The sequence below is a fragment of the Anopheles cruzii genome, chromosome 3 (genome assembly GCF_943734635.1).
Source record: "Anopheles cruzii chromosome 3, idAnoCruzAS_RS32_06, whole genome shotgun sequence".
Taxonomy (NCBI): domain Eukaryota; kingdom Metazoa; phylum Arthropoda; class Insecta; order Diptera; family Culicidae; genus Anopheles; species Anopheles cruzii.
Window position 1 is genome coordinate 30435128 of NC_069145.1, and position 22254 is coordinate 30457381.

General features: G+C 52.1%; 1 protein-coding gene across 1 annotated transcript in view; it reads right to left on the reverse strand.

Moving 5' to 3' along the window:
- Nucleotides 1-22254, reverse strand: part of LOC128270200 (cadherin-99C) — a 105935-nt gene that overhangs the window by 18776 nt on the left and 64905 nt on the right. The window contains exon 6 of the mRNA XM_053007604.1: nucleotides 21384-21449. Coding sequence (XP_052863564.1) covers nucleotides 21384-21449 — 66 coding nt within the window. The remainder of the gene's footprint in view (nucleotides 1-21383; nucleotides 21450-22254) is intronic.

The window sequence follows — 22254 nt, forward strand, 5'->3', positions numbered from 1 at the left end:
ATATTTCAGCATAGTTAGATACAATTGTGTAAGAAAATGGATTGGTTTAGAATGCTACAAAACTTTCAATGAAATGTAAATCAAGCTAACAAAAGAGGTTGGATAAGAATGTAAAAGATCGTTTCAAACTATGTGCAAGCGTAGGTAGCATAGACAAAACAGTTCATTAACATGATAATGAGAAAAAAAATCTGTTGCTTTTGAAATTATAAATGTTAGTAGGTTATTATTTATCAGAACTAGTATACTTCCGCTCTTCACTTCCTTTGGAAAGTACATATAGTGGATGAAGGATAATTTTAATTACCGACTAACTTTTAGGAACGGAACGAAAGGAACGTTTCAAAGTATTTATGTAACATTTTCTGCGTCAAGGACTGGGTTAATAGACTAAAACCTGCATATTTCTATACACGTGTGTAGGTTGTGGAACATTTGTCCAATTTCGAATTGAGAGCTTACTATTGGGCATAGTTTTTTGATACTGAGTTACAGTGACTGTTGGGAAGAAGCATAATTACATCAAGTTCGCTTCAGAAGTGGCTCATTTTGGTCTCTTAAGCGGAACATTACAGGGTCTGGGTACCTCGCTAAAAAGTGGCAAACGATACGAAGAAGGAGCTGAAGGAGTACCCAGGCGGCCCACGAGCCTGGTGAGTTCCCAGCGGAAAAAGACAGATCATCTTTCGTTCGACATGCGACTTGCGGCACGTTCACACCACTATCAGAATTGAAATCCAACCCGCCAAGCGACCGCCATCAGCTTCTCTTTCTCTCTCTCTCTCTCTCTCTCTCTCTCTCTCTCTCTCTCTCTCTCTCTCTCTCTCTCTCTCTCTCTCTCTCTCTCTCTCTTTCTCTGTCTCTGGATGCTTGTTTGCGTGTCTCCCCGCGAACACCGAACTTAAAATCGGTCCCTTCTTGATCCGCGTAGCATCTTCCCGCCAATCTCCTTCCCATGTCGCGCCGGTAGCGGTCGGATGGTAGCTATTTCCAAATCCCATGCCCGATGTGATCGTGAAATGTTAAAATTGTTGTACGGTGTTCGACGAGCGGGGAAGAGGGCTTGGGAGCCGCCACCGCCACCGCCACACGGCCGTCGTAATGATCATGTGAATTTATGCTGTTATTGATTCGCTTTCGTCGAACCGAACCGGTGGGACCGTTCGGGCGCTGATGACGCTGGGGTTCCGCCGGGTTTGTCGCGATTGTTAGAGAAGCCCCAGCCAAGAAGCCAGAAGTTACATCGACTCAACGGCCCAACCTAATCCGCAGCCTCGGCCGGGCCGCCTCGTGCTGAAAGGTGAATTGCACCGCGAAACCGCGCGCCATTCCAACTCCAAGTTGTCGTTGTCACGGGACGTTGCCTGCGGGCGGGAGCAAACTAACGAACCGCGGATGAGGATTTCATAAAAAATCGTGATAAATGTCCCCCGCGTGCCCGGCCAGCACCGTTCCCTCGGATGCACCGGAGCGATGCTACCGAGCGAACGCGAATCAACTGCAGCCGACGGTCGGTTTGTCTTTCTCGTGCCGGCAGCCCCAAATGGCTGATAGGTGGCGCAGGTGCCGTGGTGTGCAACAACAGCGCCGAAAGGAAGGTTTATTAAAACAGCATATCGAATGTGCGCACCAAACGCATCATTAAGCTTAAGCAGGCGGCCATATTTCTGCGCCCGGAGCCCGGCCCGCAAGATCCGTGTTTGATCCAGAAAAAATTAGGCCGCCAGCGACTGTCGCGGATCGCGGGTTGACAATTAAAGACCAGGCGGGCCAGGCGCACAGGGCTATTGCAGCATAGCGGGGTCCAGCGCACACGCGCCGTTGCCGGTGACACCTACGGGACCCGACAGAGATGTATGTCGCCCGGCCGACCCATGGGCGCAGTATTTAAATTTGTTCCAACAATTCCTAATCGGCTTTGCCCGAGCCGAGGATTGCCAGAGGCGCTGCGCCACACGATCGCACGTACCCGCGCCAACTACGTACACCGTGACTTAAATGGAGCAAAACAAATCATGCTGCCCGTCACATCATGCGGGCTGCCCATAAAGCCGACCCATAGCCATACCCGAATCCGCTTCAGCTCCAATCCGCATCAGGTGCCTCCGTCGGTGCGAAGTGGAATGGAAAGCAGCAGAAAAAAAGACAACCCCAACATCCTGTCAGGAAGGTATTTACCCGTGCCGGGGCCGTGGTGACATTTGGGGAGGCTCGGGTTTGCCGCACCGCAGCTAAATGGTGCGCTGTAAGAGCCTATTTAACGCCTCGAAGAATTACGGACCTGCGCCGGGGCTTGGACCTGGCCCCGGCGCGCGAGGATATCAAAGTGCCTTTACCGCTCAATTCGTTTCGATCCGCTCGTCGTTGGCGTCATCGTAATGTCGCGGTGCCACAGCCGGTCCATAATGGTGTGTGTGTGTGTGTGGACCTGGTCGCCTGGTTCCAACACTTTTTGCGGAGCTGGCGAGTGCGCACTCGCGCGCCATTTAAATTACACTCTAAACGGCTGGGCCCAGCGAGCGGGAAGCATAATTATTATGAGCGCTCGTAATGCGCCGAGCATTAGCGCACTAAGCCGCTATGTCCGAGCGTTTGAAACCTGCTGCTCAATCCAAAGGCGAAGAAAAAAATGCGCGCTCTAGACCGCGAAGCGTTTTGTAGCGCAGATTGAGATAAACGGAATCAGGCACATCACACGCTACCTACGAGACGTCGTGGTGATCGGACGACGGGCGACGGGCGGGTGGCCCGTCCGGTTTCGCGACGGGCGGTTTCATTCACTCAAAAACGCCAATCGATCGATCGGATGTGGATCGATCAAGTAACGACGCCTGCGACGCCTTGCGCGACGCCCGTAGACCAAGTGTCGGGATCGAACGCCGCGTTGCCCCGTGGTGTGTCTCGTTCGGCACACAACCCACAGCACCTCCCCCCCCCCCGTTAGCAATCAGAGAACGATAAAATCATGCTCCATTTTGAGGGTGAAGCCTAATTTGCATACACACGGTTCTGTAGCGAAACAATCAATGGGCCGCCCCGCGACCTGTTCTCGTAGCGCGGACCGGGTGTGTGTGCTGGAAACGCGACACCACGCCGACCGAGAACGACTGCACGGCGCAGTCGTCGAAGGTTAACTACCCCTACACGGGAGGCCCAAACTTGGAAGTAGCTTGAAAGGCGGCCCGCACCGAAAGCGAGAACTTGTCGCAACCGTCACAAACCTAGCACCCCCGGCCTGGGTCTGGGTCTGGGGGCTCCCGATGGCGTGAGTGGCCACCGCGTTCTGTTCTCCGAATTGATAGACAAATGTGATATATCTAGCGCAAGCAGCCATGACTGTTGTTGGGCTGTCCACTTTGACAGCGAGCCCAGGCTTAATAAACTTGCTACGCACCGACGAGTATGCACCCGCTCGCGCAGGTGTCCTCGGGTCGGCGGGAATCTGATAACTTCCAGTACTATATTACGTTTGAGTTACGCCCCGTCGGTTCACGTCCGACAAGGGTCCGATTGGTCCGGAATGATTGCGTGCAAGGAACGTCGAACACGATCCATCGGTGATCGGGTCCAGCGGGACGGTGAGAAGTGCCTTTGGGCAAGTAACCGATGGCCACAGCGAACGTTTAGCCCCAGAAAAAGGACTGCGAATACTGCATATGAACTCGAGAAACTCTAGTAAGAAGTGCCTACAGCGATACCTTATCAGCGGTGTAACTACAGAAAAATATGTTCTGTGGATTTATCGACTAGGCGTGAAGTTGCGTCCGAAAAGGAGACAATGATTAAACAACGAAGAAGTCTACAAGGTCGTGAAAAGCATTTTAAGGACATTCATATGGGGTAACATTGGGGCAAAATTAGTGATCATTTTAAGATCAAACAGTCATCAAAGTTCTTATATGATCCAGTTGCTCGTCAAGCTCCAACAATAACTGACTCAAAGTGAGTGAGTACGTCAAAGAGTTCCCATAAAGCCAGTTAATAACCTAGTATTATTCTGGTCCGAATCAGTCATTTGTCATTGTGGAAAAATAGCTCAAAACCTTCGAAAATTGATTGGAAAAGTAAACAATAAGAAAAATTCCACCGAAAAGGTGGCTTAAAATGACGAGAATTGTTGTGGGAACACTTTTAGAAGAAGTACACCGTAATATTCGAGATTTTGTTTGCAAGACGGTTAAATTGAAGTAGCGACATGCAAATATGAGACTTAATGGTTCCTTTCTATGACGAATTATTGTTGAACTTTTAGTATATTTCTTTGGCTCAGTTTCGCTGTGTCCATCTCTTGCGAGAGCGAAAGGCGCCATTATCACTTCTTGAGACCGTCGCCTGGAGCACCCTGGAGCAGGAGACGTAGGCGCGTATAAATTATGCCATAAACGTCATTGCGGCCACTTGCGGCTGCAATAAAAGCACTGGCAGCAGCAGGTGGACAGCCGAAGTACTGCTGCTGCTGCACTCGCCTTCTTCCGGGTGACAGCATCGGCGCGGGAACCGTTCTGTCGTTCTGTCGCCCCGAAAAGGGGCTGGCAACAGGTTGGCCGTATCTGCGGCATCTCGTGGTCGGCTCGGTTCTTACGGAGTACGCCACCGACGAGGCGGTGAAACGAGTCCTGCCTGACGCCGCGAGCCACGTGGTGATCGTCAAGGGATAAGCGAACACGGCGGAGCTCCCAGAGACACCGAAATATCTCCCCGAAGGTGCGATTCTCATCGCGCGGTCGTGTACGGGTACGCTTCTGTCCGGTCCGGTCCGGTGCGCGAAGGCCGATGTCGATGGATCGATGGCCATAAATCGGCCACGGGACACGGGTGTTGACGGGTCCGGCGATCGACGGCACGACAACCGGGCTTTTAACACCTCTCGGACCTGCTAACGATGCGCGCTCCGTCTGGTGGCGCATTCCGGGTGACACTGCCACAGAATGGTTTTGAGGCATTTGATTTAATTAGCCTTTCACTTCTTGCAGGCGCGCGCGCGCATTAAGCCGATGACCTCCGGGAGGATCGCATCCTGTGGCCAGCGATCGCGGTGAGGAACTGCACTCCACACACACACACATGAGCCGATCTCACGTTGAGTGAGCGGATCAGAGATCAGCACCTTGCGCCGGTGCGCGGCATGTCATCGGCTTGCGCAACACGCGCGGGTGCATTTGATTGATGCCAGGAATTAGCCCGGTCCACCGGTGGATTCACCTGACGACACTGGGGTTGGGCTGTGACACGGCACTGCTGCTGCTGCTGCTGCGGCTGCTGTTGAGTGTTTTGCAATCTTCCAGCCGTGAGGTCGGCCCAAAGGCCGCGGCAGATCGAAGATGGTGCCGTCATCGGGCGTGAGTGTGCACTCCGATCTCCGAAGCTCAAGTGTTTGTAATTTTAAGACAGATAGTGAAAGAGAGAGCGAGAAGATTGGACACCACGCTGGGGATCCCCTTGGGGAGCAGTGCTTTGACGTTTGATGACGTTTAACCGTTTGATAGGCCGTGACGGGTCCGCGCGTGTGTTAAGTAAATTGGGATTATGAAAGGTGCGCTGTTGTGCAACGGATGGCATGTGGCGGGATGGCAGGACCGAGAGAGAGAGAGAGTGGCGCGGGGTCACAACAAGGGATGGCCATCGGGCATGACCTTCTAACATTTCGTTCTTCTTGGAGCGCATTGATGGGAAAGCTGCACTTCCTTCCAACTCACGCCTTAAGCTCGTTGCCCGGTGACGTAAAGAAGGGTAATCAATGACGGGGTCAGTCCATGCAGCTCACAGCTCCTGCCCAACGTTGGACGGTGGATCCTTCTGTATACCTTGGACCCCGCGATGGTCAACATAACCCTGCGGAATGGAAGGCCCCGTGCTGGCAGTCGGTCGATCGGAAAGCAAAACAATATTGGATCAGCGTGCCAATTGACACTCCACTCACGCACCACGGGCGCCCACCTACGGGTGGCACCCAGGGCCAAGTCTCGCGCCCAACGCTCGGAGCATCCGCGCGAAGCAGCACCTGTCAGAGGGCGACACGTTGCGCCATCGCGCGCCGCCGATAGAGAGGTCTGTCCGTTCCGTCGTTTTATTATTATTGGTTTTGTTTTACTGAATGGTGCAGGACCGCGGCGTAGGACCGCCGCGACGATGTATGAATGAAAATCGATTGCGCGCGTCACCGAGCCGATCGATGGCCGCAATCCGTTATGCAATCGCGCATCGAGTGTGGACGGTATTCTTCAACACACGCCAACCAACACTTGTGCCGGAGACTGAAGGTGTTAGAAGATGGAGCGAGAGAGATAGTGGGTGAACAAAAAACAATACTCGGCCGTACAGGTTGTGACCCAATTAGGGCTTAGACGAGAGAGCGAGAGAGAGCGCGCACTGTATGGTCCTGGGCGGCAAGGCTGACGCAACGTGGCCACGCGTCGCAGGAGCATAATTCGCGCCGCGCGATACCCTGTCCTGCCCTTAGTTGGGCGCTGGCGGCCCCGAAGCCATTTCAGCCCATCGATCGAGGCCGAACGATGAAAAACTATCATTTTAATTGCGAGAGCGCGCGCTGTGGAACTCGGCAACCCTCAGAGATAGGGAGACTTTAATTACTCTGGCCACGCAGACGACGAACCCCGACGATTCGTTCCGCCTGTGGGGTGTGTTTTGTTCCTTCGTCGATCGGGACAAAATCCGGTCCAGCGAAATTGATGGTTTCACCGACAACCCCGGGTTGGGCTCCGGGAATGTCCCTAGGCTGGCTAGGTGTACCGTGCCACCTGCCTCGGTCCGTAAGCAGTTTGGGGCTACCGGTGTGGCCGGTAGGCCGTTGACTTCATTTTGACCGCAACGGGTTCGCGCGCGCGCTCTCTCGTTCCCCGGAAGCGATCAACTGGAAAGTTAAATAACTGACCGATAATTAGGTGGAGCATCGTTTGAACTTCGGAACTTTCGCGCGCGCGCGCGCTCGCCCGGTTCGACAGGCAGTCCGGGGAAAACAGGGGTCTTAATTTCAGCCGACTCCGGCGAACCGGTCGCCGCAGGAGGAGGAATTACGCAACTGCGGTGCTGCCGCTGCTGCCACTGCTGCGCTTTTGCGTGTGTGTCCGGTGGTCAAAAGTGAGGCCTATAATTACCCAGCGTGACCGAGAGGGTCTCTCTAGGAAGTTCGGTGTGTAAAAGTTGGCATTAATTAGCGAAGCGAATCTTCGAGACATTTCGATGGGAAGCGGCGCAATCTTGGCCGCGGCTAAGCATCTTCACTGACGCACGCGGGCAGCAGCGGACCCGTAGTGCACTTTCGAGGTTGGCCGTGTGGTATAATGGGAAGGATCAACATAAAAACCGATCGCGACTTATGAGTGCGCATAACGTTCGTTGCCCCGTCGTGCGCGGCAAAAATCCGTTTACGATCCCATCGGGCTGCACTTGCTCTCGCGTGGTTGATGGTTACGAGCTTACGAGCGGCATCAGCAGCAGTATGCAAACTGTCATTAACTCCGGCTCGCGAAAGGGACTTCGACACGACGTCGGCCTCCGGGGGTCTCGGAATGGTTGACAGCAATTAACCCTTGAGGGGCGCGCAGTAGCTGGTTAGCACTAGTAATGCTTGTGAGTGTGTGTGCAGGTAGACAAATGCAGGTTGCAGGCCATGATTGCGAAAGCGAAGCATACCATCCATCGGGGAGGTCCCGAAACCTAGCCATCAAACATAACCTTAAGACATTAACACATTCGTGGTCGTTGCGAAATCTGCCGTCTGGTGAAAGAAAAATTGGCGATGCCAATTGTAAGAGATTTGTCACATCGCAAGAGAGGCAGAGAGAATGCAACTGTGTGTCAACCGGCCAAGAGACGATCAATACTGTTGCGCTAATGATGATGGGTTGTTGAAATTCACAGTGCGGCGGCAATTAGGCCCAAGAAATAATTGTGAACAACGTCATGATCATCAAACTATTTCTACTGCTACTACTACTACTACCACTACTAAATCCATCTTTAATAATGGTGCAAAAATAGTTGATGGTTACGAGTTAGTGTTGGGCAAAGCACTTTGAGAAACACAACCGACTTTTGGAGACGAAATAAAACGAACAAATATCATTCGAGTCGCAGAGGGGCCTCAGCGAAAGATCAAGGAAAGATTTCATTAAGCATCAATTAAACAGTATTATGTAGCTACACTTTCGGAGGTAACTGTTTAAAAACAAATGCAGTCTGTGTTACCTGGTTAAACCTGGACCAACGGTCAGGAAGGTTCGACTGTGTATTTGGTGGGATTTGAAAGGAATTATTTATTATGAGATGCTTCCGCATGAATACTAAACATAAAATTCAGATCTCTATTGTCAACAACTGAATCGTTTGAAGCTAACGATTGACCAAAAATGGCCAGAATCGGCCAACGGAAGAGATGTTATGGTGCATCCAGGACAACGCAATGCCACACACGTCTATAGTGACTTGTCGGGGATCTAGCAAAAATTGTGAAAATCGATTTAAGGCTCTCTTTAAAATGGCAACAAATTATACAACAAAACGGCGCAAATGATGACCCTGCCCGGACCGGAACGGAAACATCTCAAAGAAAGTTTTGAATTTCACGCCAAATGGTTTTCTTTTTCCCGAACCGAATAAAACACGAAACGCTCTAAAACGGGGCATGCAAATCGCGGTTCGAAGTGACAGTTTTATCGCTGACCAAGTCCTGCCTATCGGTGGCACTGGATTGAGGCGAAAGCATAAAAAAGGCCGAGCCGGAGAGGGCACCCCGAGGCCGGAAATGGGGCCACGGAAAGCGAAAACTCAAAGCTCAAGCACTCAGACCGGCCAATCCCGAGTCCCGACCCGAGCCGGAGCTGGTGGTTTTCTTCCCTTTTCTCACCCCCTTGAAGAAATTTATAGTTAATTGCACTTTTGCGGGGGTGTACAGCTCGTAACATTGTGGCGGTGCGTGGAGAAAGTGACACGAACGCTCCGGTCCGGGGTTGACATATAAAGTCGCCCATCGCCCGTGGATGATCTCCCGCAGCGCCGAGCAACGGTCGAGAACGTGCGATGTTGGCCGCGGGAAAGAGTCATCGAATGCACATCCTGCTGCCCAAGAGGCCACCCCCCAAGACCTCGTGGGTGCCTCGCGGGATCAGCCACCACCGCACCGTAGCCTCACGTGTTTGAGGTTCGAGAAAGCTAATTAAGTTGTTCGTGGCCGTGATGGGCCGGCCATTCGGTGCACGATCCGGGGTGTCCGAGTTCCGCGCCAAGGGTTGGCCCCATCCCCACAACCGGCAACCGGCCGCCTGCCCCGCGCCGGGCGAATGCTTAATTGCGCCAAGCGTTTATGCTTCTCGCGCATGATCATGCACGTAGTGCGCGGGGCGCAACGGGGTTATGCAACGAACGGGGGGAACGAACTCACGCCGCCGATGGGTGATGAGCGATTTGAATGGCCGTAGAAGCTGGCCACCGATTAATGTTGCGCCCCGCCGCCACCGTGGATCACACACCCCTGGCGCGACTCGTTATCGCGACTTGATCGTTGACCTCGATTCTGTGACCCTCCTCGGGTCGGGTCTATAATTAGAGTCGCCTTCCCCTTCGGGCGGGGAAGAGGTTCTATTTGCACCGTGCGCGCATTTTCACACCCCGCACACCTCGGTGCATGTTGTGAACTTTACACCCTTCCGCCCGGCCAGCATAATCGTGTTGATCCCGATCGACACGTCCCGTTATGCTGGCGCGCGATCGGATGGGTGCCGCGGTGTCGGACGTAAATCGATTTTTTCCCTCCTTTTCGGAGCTACCGATGGCCCCTCACCACCCTCCCCGAGGGCAAGTGAGCAAACAATGGGATTCGAGCTTCTTTCTTTCAGTTCGTTCGTTTACCAAAACCATCACCGGCCCTATCTGTCACGGCGTGATGGCTAACGATCGCCGGCTCCGGCTGATCGCAATCGGTGGGGCTCGGTTCGCGTGTGTGTGTGTGTGTGTGTCACAAATTTCTCGGCTGGGAAATTGAAAAGCCTGGCCAGCCACCCTTCCGACACGACTTTCGGGCTCACGTCGTCGGCGTGAAATCACCTCACGGAAGCCACCGAAGCCGAGTGATTACAATCATTTGGTGCAGGCAAAATAACAAAGAAAATGGGTGGAAAAAATCGCCGCAATCCAACCACAACGAACCGGAGATCGTGTGATGCGCGGTCGGCGGCATGTGAAGCAAGCGGGAGAGCAAGCATTCGGGAAGCATACGCCGCGTGAGCATACCAAAACAGTACAGAGGCGGCTACAGTAAGTGGTGCCGCCCGACGGTCGGTAGGGCGGGCTCCGTTAACGGGAGAATTTAACACTTCTGGAAGTGAATTCCGGCACCCGTTACCCTCCAGCTGGCGGGTGGGTGGACGGTTCCGTGTGTCCCAGTTGCCCAGTTCTTCGCCCAGTCGATAAAACGATAATTTACTTCTGGATTGTGGCAGGACCCACACTTCTTTGGCTGCCTGTGTGTGATGTGACCCACATTCAAGTGGAGAACTCCCTCGGTTGGGGTAGCGATCCGTCAGGGACAGGTGAAGGTACGCCGTGCCTAAGCACCGGCGGGGGGTTCCAATTCGCCGTCCCGCGATCAACAACAATCAAATGCTTACGGAATCATGCCGCGATCTCGATGGCCATCGGGACAGCAACAGAGAGAAAGAAAGAGAGCTAGAGAGGGGCGGTGGGTCGGGAAGGCAAAGTGTAACGGCAAAGTAAAACACCATTTATGGAGTGCAAATTATTTGCAACCCACTCCGGCCCGCTCCGGGTCGTGGTTGGATCGATCGATCGAGCGTCAGGTTTTCGGATCGCGTCGCTCGCAAAACACTCGTCGATCATTATGCTAATGGTCCGACGGCGGGACGATCCGGTGTCCCTGTCTCTCGTTGGTCGGACGGACCACCGTTTGCGTGGCACCGTTTGGTTCTTTCGCACCGTAGAAAGGGGCGAAAAAATCTTGGCCACTCATCGCATGCGGCCAAACTGTGACCATCTTCGCTCGGCCTATGAATTATGCATGAAGCTTCCTCTCTTATTGTACAGATTGAATTACACACGAAAATGAGGGGGCCCGCACGGAATAAAAATAAAATCAATTCGATCCGCCGCGATCGAGCCGCAGACGGGGGGTTGTTGGGAGCCTCACCACCCTCCTCTTTGGCTATCTGATAGCCGCTGCCCGGCCCTGGCGCTGTGGCTGTTTGCCGAAAGATGATAAAAAATACTAGCCAAAGAAACGGAACACCATCACGGTTGCAACCGTCCTGCGGGCCACCTCCGGCGGGCATCCCCCAAACGTAAGGGATGCCCAAAACGGGGCACGGGCGAAACAACTAAATACAGCCACATTTGCATTTGCGGCCATTAGGGCGCAGCCACCGCCACGAGTGGTGGTTCGCGAACGGACCCAACCACCAATGCGCGCTTCTATGCGCCGCTATGCTCTCTAAGGCGAAAGAAGATGCGCTGCATTAACGATCGAAAAGCTAGCGTCGTCGTAGGTTGAAGTTGTGGGTTGCCCGCGGTCAGAGAAGAGAAAATTTAAATTTTTGATCATTCTATTGTTTTCGATTCGCGCCGATTTGGAATCGAGCGCCCGCGTCTAGTGTTTCGTCCACCATTGCTCCGTGGTTAGGTGAAATTGGGAGGAAAGGAAAAAAAATGCGTCGCGCTTTCACTATTTCTGCCATCGGATGAGAAGGATCCTTCCCGCATTCGAACGGTTGGCCAATGGAACAATGGTGAGGAATGTAATGTTCAGCGTTGGATCCATAAAATCTTAGGACATGCCGCGAAGGCTCTACGACGTGGCTGGTGAGGGACAGTTACGATTCTGAAGTCTAGTCAAATGTAACCAAAACTTGTTTGGTTTTAAGTTTAAATCCTTTGCCAGATGTAAATCAAGGTAATGTGACCAAAAAAGCATAATAATGGCCGGTTAATTTGCAGCTAGAGCAAATTCTCATTTCCTACTACTACAATGCAAAGAAAATACACGTTCGTTGCTTCAAAATAAAAAAAAAACTGTTTAGTGCTTCACAACGAGAGAAAATAAGGGCAACTATGTCGTCTACCACGTTGAGAAATGTTAGTCTTTCATTACACTAAATATTGGATTATTAGTTAATCAAATGTTCACTTATTTTCAATGTTCGGTCGTTTCCATCCATTGCAATCATATCAACTTTCAATACGGATCGATTTATCTATTTAGTGTATTTTATCTGATTTTACACTCCTTAGAGACAACCAAGAATGGATTTTAAGTGAGAGAAAATCTTGTCTCTATTGCTAGCCGAGTTTTAGTCAGTTTCATTTGATAGAAATTTGAACAAATCCTGAAGAAGTGCATACACATTTAGACCGATTGTGATTGTTTAAGTTTCGATAGACCTGGCACCTTCTGATTAAGCTTTGTCTTCGCCACCCGAGGATTTTGTTTAAGCGGAAACTGCGAGATTCACGAAGCTCTTTGATTAGGCACTTTAGTTTTTGTCCCTACTAACAAGGAAGTTAGAAAAGGCTTATGAGATTAGCTTTCAATCAGATAAAACGTCCGTAAATGATGCAAGTTTGTTATTAATGATAATTATTTCTGAATCTCGCTCGGATAACCGTTGTTTTTTTTTACATTTAATTATACTACTTTTATTGGATGTATTCCATAGGTGATCAAAAGGTTCCTATTATTATTTATGGCCCATTTGAACTTCACGCCAGCGAGTTTCGGTATAATTTGGGTTTGTCCAGCAGCAAAAACACGATGACGGTGAGCCGCACAAATTTGAACCCGTTCGTGACATCGGCCTCGAGCCTTAATCCTTTAATCCCTCTCTAGCCCTTGGCGTACAGGACACACGCCAAACCAGGCACACACACACGCGCGCGCTTGAATGAAAAATAAAAACGACAAACCAAAAATTAATTAATCATTACAAAATCGTTGCACCGCCATTCAGACGGAGAGCGATCGGCCGTCGGGTTGGTTCCCGGTGCGCGGAATGCGAATGTGAACGCGCAATGCCATCGCCGCTGCTGCTGTTCGGTCGCTACTGCCGCTGCCGAGCTAATGATTAAATAATCCATTAATTGAGAGTGTACCCGAAGCGGCCCCCAGATGTATTGAATTAAGTTTAATCTTCGATCTGCGAACCGGGTCGTCGTCGTCGTCGTCGTCGTAGGCCCGTATGTTTGCCAATTTTCATTCTCTTACGCCGGGTTAGTAGCAGAGTGCGGTCACGTCGATCGTCGAAGGCGCGAGGATCACCTTCGCCGGTGGTATAGGTAGTGTAGGCACTTGTCGCAGGCTGTCGGTTTCATTTGCTGCCGCACCTGAACCGGTAGACCCGGTGGTGCAGCGCAACCCCAAACGACAGAACTGGCTCATAGCTTCAAAAATAGACAACCTGCAACGACGACGACGGCGACGACGAATGGGTTCGCCAGTCGCCAGTCGGCGGTGCAACCTGATAGCGGGCCCGACGACGAGGGCATCCACAAAAAAGCACGAAGTAAATTGAATCGATTTATGGGGGGGACGAAAAACTGTGTCCCAATGCTGCGAGCGTATCATAAGCGTGATGGGTGACGCTGCCTGCTCCGGGGAGAAACTGCTGCTGCTGCGACATATCGAGGGCACCACACGCTGGCTGGCTGGTTGGTTGGCCGTTCCGAATGGGCACCTTCGCGACAGGTTTGACAGTATCAATTACATTAATTGGATTCCGGTTTCTCTTTCGTTAGGGGTTCTGAGTCGTTCGCCGGGTTCGCCTCCATTCATCCGTTCGGTACGGTTGGCAAAGTTTGCCAACAAAAAGCGGAGCAATCCAGGATCGGCAGATCGGCAAAAGTCAGAGGCCACCGAAATTCGGTTCTTGGTTCTGCCGAATGAGTGCCGTTGATTTAGGAAATCAAACGCCGAAACAAAAAGAAAATGAATGCTTTGCATATTACGCTGCGAACGCGGTGTTCGCGTTACCTTCAACGGAAGCCACACCGTCGTCGGCCATATGTCAAGGTGTTGTGGGGCAGCGAATGATGGCCCATCAACCCGAGCGGTGGTGAATCCTTGAACTTCTCGAGAGCAGTCCCCGGGTCCGGGTTGCGATAGAGCGAATTTTCTCACAACACACTCCAAAGGGGACACGACGATCCACAACTCACCGGCAACGGTTCTCGCGGTGGATCACGTGATGATCCCCGGGGGCTCCCGCCGGCGAGCGACCGAAGGTTGTTATGCAAGTGGGTTATCGTGTGGCCCGCTAACGGAGCACCATCCGCGACGACACTTGGATCACGCCAACGGGGGTCTCTCCCATATCGTCACGGAGCGCGGCCCCGTGCGCCGAAGATCGTCGTACGACGAGCGCCGCGCCATAAGGACCTGGCCGTGGCCGCGGTTGCATCTTCAGATCGCCACGCCGCTCGAGCACAATCGCGTTCGCGGCGTTCGGTTTAAATCGAAATTAATTAGTTGTTTAACATTAGCCAACTACACGTCGTTGGCTTTTTGGCCTCGCGGTGTCGTCGTCGGCGTCGTCGTCGTCGGTTCGAAGCAGCCGCTCCTTTGCCGCCCGTTCGCACAGTTCCGCAAAACAAACTGCCGGCAGGCAGGGTAGGCGCAGATGAACTTTAACTTTTCAGCAGCATTGAGACCATCGGCGGCCCTTTTTCGAGATGCTGCATTCTGCCGGCTGCCATTGCAACCAGCCGCTCGCTTTGTGGTGGATACGTTTCAATGCATTCCTCGTGTGCGAAGAGAGAGAGAGAGAAGAAGGTCGCACGAGTCGAATGAATTGGTCACAACGGGGGCCTCCCATTTTCCCATGGGGCGCTGGGGTTCGTCGCTTGCGCCGCACGCAATCCCTCCACGGTTTTGGGCGCAAAAGTTTATGCGCGCTCCGACCCGGCTTTTATCGCCGATGCGTCGGTGACAATGTGTAAAATAGAGACACACAGTCACACGCCCTGGGCGTTGGCGCAATTACCGGGGTGGCACACGGGAAACCCTTTTCCTAGGCCGGCGTGTGGAGGACGGTGAGAAAATTTTAATGAGTACAGCGCAATGTGTGTTCCTTTGCGTTCCGAGCGGACGGACGGTTGCTGAGGGCCCCGCCCCGTGTTCTGTTCAGCTTCTTGGCTTGGTTACTTGCATAATTAACTTGTACTTCCGCACGACACCACAAGACGGGGCCGTGATCTGCCGCGAGTCTGGTGGGATCCGACGAGTTGACCCCAAAACCAGCGTTAGAGTTGGGCGCGAACAGAAAAAAACACGCTTTCTACGCTCTTCCGCGGTTTCTAAAGGTGCTGCTCGGGCGCGCGCCGCGGAATGCTAAGCACGGTGTTAACACCTCATGCATATTCCACCGAGCGCCAAACGCGATAACAACATTTTGCGGTGACCGACTTTTCCCCGCGAGGAGGCTGTGGCTGAGGTGAGCGAAATATGCTAATCTCGCGGGCCCCATAACGACGACATCCGAACGAGCCATTAATTCGCCATTGATTTATGGTTTCTTCTCTCCGACCGACCCACGGAGAATCCTCGGCTAGCTCCAAACGAGGGGAACGAGGAGGTGTGGTGTTATCTCTTGAGCTGCTACTGCTACTTCGCTACTTTTCAAAAGCGACACAGAGCGTTTGCTTGTTCGAGGCAAACGTTTCCGAACGAAAAAAAAAGAGTGAAATGTTAATCAATCGAACCGTTTTCGGAGACGCGGACCCCAGTACCGCGCGGGGCGCAATATGCCGGGCGCGTCAATTAGTTATTAGTGTCACAGCGGCCAACATTCCGATTCCGGGTGGATTTTTGGTGGTTCATTTGCCTAACAATCGATGGCGATTAGTTTGATTAATACCTCTCGGATCGGCACCCCGGCACAAGGTGCGCCCGATCCCGAGACCGGATGGTGACCGGCCGGTGGTTGATAGAGAGATAGGTCCCAGTCTAATGCATTATTCAAACATAATCTAATAATGGTTTGAAAACTCCGCCACAAAACGCACGCATTGGGCAGCTTTTCACAATGCATTCGCGTTATTAATCATAATCAGGCCTATTAGGGGACCGGGGGGTCCTGGTGTCTCCCCGCTGGGCCGGGAAGTGAATTGTTTAAGATGGGCCGATTCACGGCCCGAAAACATCGCCCAATTGCCAGGTGAGAGTTGCTGCTCCGGGCCCCCTAAATGGTTCGGCGTTTACGCACAAAAGAGCGCGACACTCGGGCAAGCGACGAACCCCTAATCTGGAGCTCGTCCAAAAGTGTGGCCGGCGCCGCCGGAATGATTCATGCACGGCCAACCCTGGGGTGTGGTGACCCGGTTAGCGACCCGGATTGTTGTGCCGTTGCCGGTGTGGTGCAGAAGGACCCAAATGGACCCACCACAATCGATTAGTAATCGTGTCAACAGCAACACAAACACCGTCTGTCAAGCCGGGGCCTCCTGGGGCAGAGAGCAGAGTGTGCGCCCACGCGCGAATCGATGCCAATTTCAACCTACCTATCCGGCCGGGCACCGTTCTGACCACGACCGCGTCGCAGGTGCGTCACCGCGGCGACTGGCGGCGGCGATCCCTGCTGCGATCCCCGGGTGCCGCCTGGCCGGGGCAGAAAATAAATAAATCTCGAACACTCGAAACGTCGGCACAGCGTAAGCGCATGTTTGCTTTAATTTTAAAACTTCTGCTCAAACGCCCGGCCGGCGCAGCCTTTCGGGGCCACCACATCGCCATCGTTTGTTCCCTCCTTTCTCTTTCGCGGCTACCACCGGATGCTGGCTGGTGCTGGTGGCGGCAGTTCTGGTTCTGGCGTACGGTAATAAATCCTGCACACGGTTGGACTTGGCACGTTTCCGCTTTCCTGCGGTACTGCCGTCGTGCACCGCGACGCGGTTTCCGTTCGCGAGACCCGCGAGCTCGGGTCCCTCCCGTAAAAACAGGGCTGTTGCGGATGGGAACCAGTGCAATAAGCGAGATAATGCACACACACACACGCACGCGGGGCGGGAGGCTACGCCTGACGTGCGGACTTAAATCTCCCAAAACGGATTGCCGCATTTTATGGTGGATTTAAATGTTTCCAATTGGAAGAGCTCGCGGAATCCCCCGGGCCACGACGGCAGAATTATTTCGATCCGGTATCAATTAATAATTTTTAATCGGTCATCAATTTCGAGACGCTCATTCGAAACGATGGCGGACAGTGTGTGTATGTGTGAGGGAGAGAGAACACACACACAGGATTGAAGGGAACAATAAAGCGCAGCGTACTCACTCACTCGCCTCACACGTAATGGTCGACAACGACGCTGTCAGGTGGATGAAATTATCGGCCTTAAAAAAGGATCCCAGATTTCGCAGAAGTTCCCGGACCCCGACGACGACTGTTCGGTCGCCGCGGGATGCGGGATGGGAAGGTATTAAAAAATTAAGAATCGAAAAACTGCAACCCGAAACGACGGACCACACTCTTAATCCGCCCGGCCGGAACGGCACGGCCCGCGGTCTAAGTGAGTTATCTGCGACGGGTGTTAAATGCCAGCATTATTTCCGTACGCTGACAAATTTATGGCGTAGATCGGTTTTCGGATCCGAAGCGAGCTAATGTTTGGCTTCGAGGGAGAATGGAGAACGCGAAGTGCCGGCATTAAAACGTCGTGCATTGCGATTTTTTTTAACACATCGGGCAATAGATCCCGGGGCTTGCGCTACACGAAAATGTTTTTTTTAAACCACATAGTACAACGCGTCTTTTTCGGGATTTTAGGGCTCCTTCCGATGGTTTTATCAATCCTTCGAAAAATTAAAAATGTAAATTAACTGTATTATTACCTGACTCCCTGATAAGTATTATTAACTAACTCCTGTCACCGCTACGGATAGTTTGATGTAACAATCGTTCGACGTACCGAAAATATACTGTAAAATTAGATTAAATAAGCGTAAAGTGTTCAGGAAGTTATCTATCCTTTGGCATAATACTTTAAGATTATTCATTTGACTATTTTCTGAACTTATTCGATGTTAGTCGGTGTCTGAGCCGGACCAGAGAGCGTTCAGCTGGTGTTTTGGACTGTTCGGCCAAGTTTAATTTCAGTCATCCAGCGATAACTGGATGCTAACAATGAGTTAGTGTCACCACAGCACCGTTCGAGTCTCTTCTTCGAAAATGAATATGAAAAATATAAAATTATGTTCGGCAGTTTAAGGACTTATTGATCGATGTGTTAATGAACGTCTAGCTGTGTCCGGCTCAGGGTTAATGGAAATATTTTGTTTGCAACATGGACCGTCCCAGCACTCGTTCCGGCCTCGGTTTCGGGCAGGTTGTTACTTCACTCGGCCCTCGGCACACACAACGAATGTGTTGAACTTAGGAGGACTTCTCCCTCTAACACACACACGTACGGTGTCTATTGGGCAGTCCCTGCTGTCAAACGCCGAATCAAATTTATTAATCAAGGAACTAATTCCACCATTCTTTTGACAAGTGTGTGCAACTCGGCTCGGCACGGCCGGGCAACGCAGTGTCCTTTGGCTCGGCACCCCGCTCGGCGGCCCGGGTGGAAATCTGTGCACTAATTTATTGCTACCATTTAGCGCAAACAACGCCATTAATTTGGTTTCGTGCAGAAAATCGCGTCCAGCGCCCAGGGAACGGGTTTTAATCGCCACGATTTGGAGCTTTCGGTCCGGAGGAGCGGAACGGCTCTTGGGTTGCTATGCAACCGATCTGCGAGCTTCGCACATCTCCCGCGCACACACACATACTCGTGGTCTCGCGGTCAAGTTTTGCTCCAGTTGTGGCCGTTCGGGAAATTTATTAAATATCTTTTCTAGCACCCGGAGCCCACGTCCACGGAACCACGACGTGCGCCGGTCGGTCGGTGTGGCGCAGTAAATAATGTTTGCGAACAAATTTTACGCCAATTTCTCGAACCGACCCGACATGATGTCGTTTGTCTTCGAAGGTGTGTGTTTCATCCCCCGCTCTCTCCCTCTCGCTCTCTCTGTTTCCCTTTTACCACGTTCTCCGTTGAGTGACACGGTCACGTATGCGCCCAGCTGGTGTGTGCTCATGGTGTTTGTCGGCAGGCAGGACCTAAACAAACGAAGTGGAACACTGGCTCGGACCCGATAAAGCACATTCCGGCCACGGAAGGTTAAGTGTCAACGATGGCGCACATTCTACTGCCATCCTCCACACGCTTAGAACGGCCCTCCCCCCGGGTTGATTGGGCAAGAAAGTATGCTTCATGTTGAGCCGAAGCCCCGGGAAGTAGACGGTATCAGCAGCACGGGCACGGACGATCCGCAATAAATCAATCGCGGGACAGGCGCCGAACGGAAAGAATGCAAAGGAGCACGTGAGGGCGGCTCACATGTTGAGCTCCTAGGTTTTCCTAGTGGCAGCCCAGAAGGGTACCATCGATCGCCATAGGGTTCGGTCTGCGATCGGCGCTAGAACGTCCTCTGGAAAAGTCGCCATCGCCTGGACCGTGGTGGCCCGTGGTCGAGCACAGATTTGGCGGATTGCCGCGAGAATTTGATATTTGAAACCGATACGATCGCACTCCCGCCCGCCCAGCTGAGCGGAAGGGCGCCGCCCGAAAAACCCTCTCCACTGCCACGGTTCGATGGCAAATAGTTTTCCATAAAAGGCCACCGACCGGCTTGCGGGCTAGGTGATTGGGAGAATTGGTTAGCTGTTTTTTTTTCCTATTCTCATTCCCTACAACCTTCGCTGGGCGTAGCAAGGGATTGAGGCGCATGACGGGCGGATGGTGGACCTTTTGGAGTTTGATTTATTAAGCACCAAACATTGCCGACATTTGGCGAATAATGTTGCTGCTGCTGCTGCTTGTGGGCCCCTGGTGCTGCTGACCAGCTCGTTTGCTTCGCAGCCACGTGTCGGGACACGGGGCGTACCCACGGTGATCAAGAATGTTGTGCGGCCCAGAACGGACCAACGTGCATTCCGGAGAGGCCGAATAGTGGGCCGAATAGTTCGTTCGCCGTGCCATGGATGGGCGGCAATCTTACGCATGTACCGTTCCATTTCGTTCCGTTCCTTCAGGGACTGACCCACAGCCTGGCTGGAGCCCGGGCCACGTGTGAGAATATTTCCCATCGGTACAGCCACAGCCTAATCGTGTTCGCGTTCCAAAAATGGAAGCACTTAATAGGCTCGCTCATACAAAGACATCTTAAACAAACCGTAACGAACCCGAATTTCAATTGCTTCTCCGCTTAAAGCGTAAACCGAATTGTGTTTCTCAAAACCTACGAGAAGCTACCAAAAGATAATTGCAAACTCGTCCGTGAAGCGCAGCGAAAGTAATAAATTTGAATATTTTTGGCCGCCGTTTTATGCGTGGTCGGCCTCGTTGGTGGCTGGGGGCGCGGTGGATTAACACCACACAGAAACCAAGAGTTCGTGAGAAAACAGAAAATCGGAAGAAACATTATCGGCATAGCGAAGATGGGAGAAGCAAACGGTCGGTCGTTGCAGCATGCCCAATACGGGCCCCAAAACCTGTATGGGAGTTGAAGTGTCTGGCGTTGCGAAGGCGGTCCATCATTACACGCCGAGCAGAGCGTCGGCAACACTTGGTCGGTTTAAGGGTTTCTGCCAAAACCCCTGCGGGAGCGCCAAAGCGACGTGCGTTTTATTGCACTCAAGCTGCGAAGTGCGATCGGCGGTCTCGAATCCCAATGGCGATTGGTTTTGGTGGTCACCGAAGTCGTAAGGTGCTCGATTACGATTCAAAAGGAATGATCGAGATACGAGAGATCGCATGCTTTCAAAGAAGGCGCAGATTTATTTTTAAGGTCTCAACTTGTGAAGTGAGTGATGTTCTAACTAAATTATGTGTTTACCCGACATCCGCCTATAGGGTGTAAATAAAGCTTTAAGTTCCGATGCAATCGCATTCTTTCTTTGAGATTGCATTGATTCATGACGAGGCTCTCACTATTGTTTATAGCTTCTCTAATTTCAAAAATCATCCAATGTCTGCTCATCGTCAACAGGAAGCATTCGAAAGTTTGTTGGCTTCGTCGAAGGTTTGTTTGAAGTCAACAACGGAGCTGTGTTAGGCACAGAACTAGGCCACCGGGTTGTCGTGGTGCCATTTTGTTCTTCGCCGTGCATGCAACAAACCAAAACTGACTGACGACGTTTCGCGTTGCCAAATAACAAGCCCAATGGTCAATGTGAAACGGATCTCACATGCTTCCTCGGGCGTGTGACACTTTATGGACCAATAAATGGCCCATCGTAGCATTGTTGCTATGGCCCGTAATATGAGCTGCATCAATGGCAAAACACTCGACTCGGATTTAAGGGCATAAATTGTGTACTTACCGATGCGACGATCGTCAGATAGTAGCGCTGCGTTCGCTCGTAGTCCAGCGTCTTGACGACGGTGACCTAAATGGTGGGAGAGAACACATAAAACAAAAATTACGACATGAGAAGCGGGATTACAAGGATAAAGCGGGCGAATGAAAAGCGGGCTACGGTGTGAGAAAGGAAACACAGGACACCGCGCCGTGGCGGGTGAGTGAAAATAATCCCTCCCTTTGCGATGATGATCGGTTGATCGACTGATCGCTGTGTATGCTCTCTGCTCTAAGGCTTAACGCCGCATTGTTATTCTGCCCAAGGGTTCTGCCGCCTGAAGCAGGACTAACGAACGCTCGCGGGAGCACCGAGCCGAGCTCAAAAGCGCATGATTTGATGGCATTCCAGTGACAAGAAGTGCCGAAGAAACGAAGGCAAAAAAAGCGAAACCGAATGATTGATGCTTTGCTGCATCATTTGTGTGTTGAAAAATGTGCCTCGTAATGCAGATTGCACTCCGACTGCGCGCACCCCGGCCCCAGAATACCGATGAGGGGTGGCGTCGTCGTCGTTCGTCCGTCGTTCGGTTGATGGTTTCATTCGCTTTGTGTGCCACAGTCTGTGCGCCAGTCTGCACCGTCGAAGATGGTGCACGGAACGGGGCAACATAACAGAACTGACCTGCCTTCGAGTTCGAGTGATATTTTAACACTCCCATCCGACGTTGCATCACTCGGCTAATGGTGCTAGGTCTCTTAAGACGGCTGCCGGCCACGGAATGCACGTTACACCCGGACCCGAGCTGGCTGGGGATAACGAAATAAACTATTCTCTGGCACCCGAGCGACGAGAACGAGATGATTTAGATATTTTACTGCGCGTACTGCCGGTC